This window comes from Monoraphidium neglectum (genome assembly GCF_000611645.1).
Source record: "Monoraphidium neglectum strain SAG 48.87 unplaced genomic scaffold scaffold02647, whole genome shotgun sequence".
Taxonomy (NCBI): Eukaryota; Viridiplantae; Chlorophyta; class Chlorophyceae; order Sphaeropleales; family Selenastraceae; genus Monoraphidium; species Monoraphidium neglectum.
Genome location: NW_014010981.1, coordinates 1 through 4,771, shown reverse-complemented (window position 1 = coordinate 4,771; position 4,771 = coordinate 1). Strand labels below are relative to the sequence as shown.

At 65.3% G+C, this 4,771-nt stretch overlaps 2 protein-coding genes across 2 annotated transcripts; both read left to right on the top strand.

Annotated features, from left to right (window-relative positions):
- Nucleotides 1-729: 729 nt before the first annotated feature.
- Nucleotides 730-2,450, top strand: MNEG_11227 (hypothetical protein; the record flags this gene model as incomplete). The annotated part of the gene is made up of 5 exons (XM_014040301.1): nucleotides 730-833; nucleotides 1,029-1,173; nucleotides 1,428-1,510; nucleotides 1,697-1,841; nucleotides 2,154-2,450. 5 exons carry the CDS (start codon nucleotides 730-732, stop codon nucleotides 2,448-2,450), a joined length of 774 nt encoding a protein of 257 aa, XP_013895755.1.
- A 1,119-nt stretch (nucleotides 2,451-3,569) lies between these two features.
- MNEG_11226 (hypothetical protein) lies at nucleotides 3,570-4,273 on the top strand (the record flags this gene model as incomplete). The annotated part of the gene is made up of 2 exons (XM_014040300.1): nucleotides 3,570-3,872; nucleotides 4,175-4,273. 2 exons carry the CDS (start codon nucleotides 3,570-3,572, stop codon nucleotides 4,271-4,273), a joined length of 402 nt encoding a protein of 133 aa, XP_013895754.1.
- Between the last annotated feature and the right edge of the window lie 498 nt (nucleotides 4,274-4,771).

Genomic DNA, 4,771 nt, shown 5'->3' with positions numbered 1-4,771 from the left:
ATACGATAGCGACGTGTTGATAAACGAGGCCCTGCCATCAACGAGAACAAAGACACCCGCTGATTGCACCCAGTCACTAGCCTCGTCCTCCCGCGTGCACCCGCCGTAGCAGCGCTCAAAATTAGCATATATAACGTGTTTGGTGGTTCCACGGCACCATGACGTCGAAGTGAGGCCCGAGAGCGCGGCCAGATCGTTCCCGGGGCCATGCATCGCCTGAGGGCTATCAGAGCGTCGTGCGGGGTGTAATACGCGAACATTGCATCCCTATATCACCTGAATAGTGGCTCTGGCCGCCTTGCGCTGCTGGCGGGGTGCCTGAGCTCGGGATGCAGCGCACCCGGGGCGCCAAGCATGCTGTGGCGTCCCGAGTGACCACTCAACACAAGTGCCGCACATGTCAACACGCGTATTGCTGGAACAGGGTGCCTTGCAAGTTCTTCATGAGCGGCCGCTGTGCCTTTGGTGATGGCTGCCGCTTCAGCCACGACACGACGGGCGGGGCGTTGCCAGGCGGGGTCAGCGGTGGCGGCGGCGGAGGCGGCGGGCGCGAGGTGCGGCTGTCTGCGGCGCCAGGCAGCTGCATCAATCCGCTGCGCCAGACGCCACCAGCTCCCGCCTGGGCATCGTGTGTGGCTCCGCGGCCGCCGCGTAGCCCGCTCCGCACCCCTCTGGCATCCGCGCAGCGCGGTGCCCGCCCCTCCATATACCGCTGCACTTTGAACCGTCATGCATGACTCGTCGCAGGTCTGCAAGTTCTTCCTGGCCGGAAACTGCGCCTACGGGGACCAGTGCCGCTTCGAGCACTCCGGCGGGCGCGGCGACGCCATCAGGTGCGCATGCGGTGCCTTGAGGCGCGCATGCGCAGATGCCTGGAGCCCGGAAAGCATGGCCGCGAGCGAGGCGGCAGGCGCGCAGGCAGCGGCTGGATGGCTCATGGGGCGGCCGAAGCCACGCTGCGCCCCTTGATGCGTGAGGCGCGGCCAACTTGCAGCCCGTTCGCGCCTGCGTCGCCCACTCTTTCATAGGCCAAGCTCGCGGCGGCCGCCGGCGGGGCCCGGAGGAGGCGGGCCGCAGTATGGCGGGCCACCGCCGCCCGGGCAGGGGGAGTGGTCTGGGGGTGTCTACAAGTGGCCGAGTGGCGCCGACGAATTCGGGCTGATGGAGTCCTCGGTGGGCGGCGGGAAGGGCCAGATCTGGGGATCTTGAGGCGCATGAGTGGATGCGGCACACGCGGCCCGCAAAAGGGGGCTTGTCAAACACAGCCAGGCATCGGGGACGGCTGTTGAACGCGTCGTTGGGAAGTTGCCGCCGGCCCTCGCCCCTGTGCCCGTTGGGTTGTCACAATGGCGGACGCTGGCCGCGACCGGGGTCCAGGCAGGCGCTCTGACGCGCGACCACCCAACCGCCCCCAACCACCGCCACAGGACCCCAATCCCAATTGGGATGATTATATGGATCCTGAGGAGATGGAGGCGTTTGAGCTCTGGCAAAAGGAGCAGCTGGAGGGGTGAGTCCAGATGAAAGCGCATGTCGCCACCGGCCACCAGCTTCTCTCATGCTGCTTCTGTACTTGAACTGTACAATCAAAGCGCGTGCTTTCGGCGTCATGGAGACCCTTTTATGCGCCTGCGCCGTGCCCTCTACCTTGGGCCACCCCGGCGCTGACGTGACAACCCCATGCGCCCGCTTGCAGCGGGGGTGGCGGCGCCTACCCTGACGGCTTTGATGGGGAGGATCTGGTGGATCCCTCAGACATTCCGCTGTGCCAAGAGTACGAGGCGCACGGCGCCTGCGCGGGCGGCGACGAGTGCCCGCTCATACACGGGGAGCAGTGTGAGGTGGGCGAAGAGCGGCATGCGCGCGTGCCTTTGTGCGTGCGTGCGTGCGCGCGTGTGTGTGTTTGCGTGCGCACGCGTGCGTGTACATGCGCGCACACACGCGCTATTGTATGTGTAGGGGCGTGCGCAGCGTGACGCGACTGCGGCGGGATGCGAGCGGAAATGCTGAACAGGACCCAGGGCGGCGTGAGCGCCTTGGGGGCTGCGCGGCCAACACGGGGGTGGAGGTGGGGCGCCAGCTGTCTGTGTTATCCCGAAGTTGACCTTGTGGACCCTCATGTGCTCTCGCCCTCTGCCTCGCGCATTTCGCAGGGCTGTGGCCGCTACGCCATCCACCCCTACAACCCAGAACTCATCGCCGCCCATACCAAGGGGTGCGGCGGCGCTGCGGCTGCGGGCGGCGGCGACGGCGCGGGCGCGGCCGCGGCTGCCGAGGAGGGGGCGGCGGGGCAGGAGGCACAGGATGGGGAGGACAGCGCGGCACCCGCAGCGGCAGCGGAAGTGGCTGCGGAGGCGGGCAAGCAGGAACAGACGGCTGGCGCTGCGGGGGGTGCGTCGGCCGCGGACGAGCTCGCGGCTGGCTTGGAGGCGACCCGGATAGAGGGCTGACGCGGCGCTCGTCGGCCCCTATCAGCCTCCCTCAAATTTCACGAGGCGTTGGCCTTTGAGGCTGCCGCCCCGGCTCTTGGCGGCCCCAGCCGCCGCTGCCGCTGGGCGGCGCCGCGAGATTGAGTGGGATTGGTGGTGCGATCGAGGCGTGACGCGTGGCGCGCATAGGATGAAACCACATGGAACTGCTGCACATGATTTCGTGTGTGTAGACTCTCTGTACTCTCCCAAGGCCCTATCAAGCCCTCGTCCTCGCATCCTCTGGCAACCCACTCCCTGTTCACTCAACCCCCTGTTTTGACGTGTGGACCCCTATGCTTCCTTGCGCTACGCCCCGCCGCGGCGCCACCCAAAATTCCGGCGGCCGCCTGTTTGCATTTCGCTTGCATCGCACCCAGAGCGCGTGGCATCTGCAGCGGCCACGTTTGATGCGACCGCGCCGTGGCGTCCCCATTGGCTGGTGCGTGTTCTGTGTAGAGTGGTGTCCCTGCACCCCCGGCGCTGTCCTCAGCCCCGGCGAATCCACCACGGCCGCGTACGCCGCGCGCCGAGGGCCGCTTTTGGAGGTTGCAAATCCGTTTGGGTCGTGTTTGTATGTACAACCACCACGACGGTGGCAAGACGAATGAGCCACCGCCGCTTTGTAACGTTGTCAATTTGGCGCGATTCCGGCACGTTGATCAGAGATCCTGAGCCATAAGCGCTCAGGCCTGGACAGGCGACCGGGCAGCCATCCCCAACCGACCCTCCCGGTTGCTGCGAGCTTCCGCAGGCGGCGCAAACAGTGTGTAACTCAGCATTTTGTGCAGGTAAGCGTCAAGATCAACACTCAGGAGCATGGTGTTAGTGTTCAACGTAGGAAAGGCGGGTGCATCGACGGCCTGTACACGGCACGCGCTGCCATGTCACCGCTAGCGCTTGTGGTGACGCACGCATGCAAAGCAAGCGCCGGAGCGAGCGCACACCTGTTCAACCTGGTGGGCCATGACATGTTTCATACACATTGCTTGGTGTCATAGCATCGTATCAACCGCCCTGGCCTCTGTTGAGGCTCAAAACGCCTCGCCCTCGTCACATACACCGAGGCCTGTGTGACGATCTCCGCATTGAGAGGTCATGATGGGCATCAACGGATATTTAGTGCTGGTTGCAGCGCTCTGCTGCACGGGCCTTGCCCTGGGCGCTCAGATCAAGGATCCCACCAAGCATATGTCCCCTCAGCAGCGCGTTGTGCGGTCCATCCCTAAGCTCGAGGACGGAGAAGCTCCGTTTGTGGCCGTTACGCGGTCTGGCAGGCTTGTAGAGCGTCCCATTGGGGAGCTGCCCGGGTACACGCCGCCCACGCCCCGCTGCGGCGCAAACGGCGTCCCGATCGTGGACCCTCCTAAGCGCGTGGCTGGATACTTTAAGCTTAACCGCACGGTAAGCTCTTTGCTTGGTACAGTATCGTTGGAAGCTTACGGCCGAGGTCCTGGCTGCGTGCGCCAGCGGCTGCACCGCCCACCGCAGGCGTGCAGAGCGCGCCCCAGCTCGGGTGCTCTCGAGGATTCGCAACACGCTCCACGCCCCACGGCCCCCCTCCTCTGACCTAGCCGTGCTTCTCAAGCCTCCGCTTGCCGCGCCCAGCATCCACGCCGCCAACTCCCCATCCACCCGCCCTGCCCCGCCCCTCTGCCCCCACTCCCGGCCGCCTCCGCTCCCCTCATCCCGTAATCCTCTTGCAGGCTGACGCCCACATGTTCTACTTCTATTACCAGAGCCGCTCCCGCAGCCGCGAGGACGACCCCGTGATCCTCTGGATGACTGGTGCGCGTGGCGGTTGATGAGTAATCCGACGAAACAGGTGTCCGTCCCCTTGCCATCACCCGTCCCCTCGACTTCCCGCGCAAACATGGACCACCCTGAACCCTGAAACCCTATCACCCTCGCTGCCCTTGACCCTCCTGCCCGATAGGCGGCCCCGGCTGCTCCTCTGAAATCGCAATTCTGTATGGTGAGCAGCCCTTGTTGACTGAGGGCGGCTCGACGCATGCAAACCGAGTTGCACCCCTTGGAAGGCAGCGCCTTTGGCACAGCTTGGCCGCGGTCGCCTGCGCAGGGCGCTTGCCGAGCAGGTGGTCAACCAGGCAGATCGCATGAACATCCGTGCACACCCCCCTCCCGCTTCACCCCCTCACTCCAAGTCCTTGGCACTCCCACTCCCTTTTCCCCGGCCTTTTGGGGAAACCACTTTCCTACATTCATCCCTCCGGCTTCGGCCGCGCGGCCCACATTTAGTCCTCTGCCCCCCCATCCCCCACCCACACTGCTCATCCCTGCCC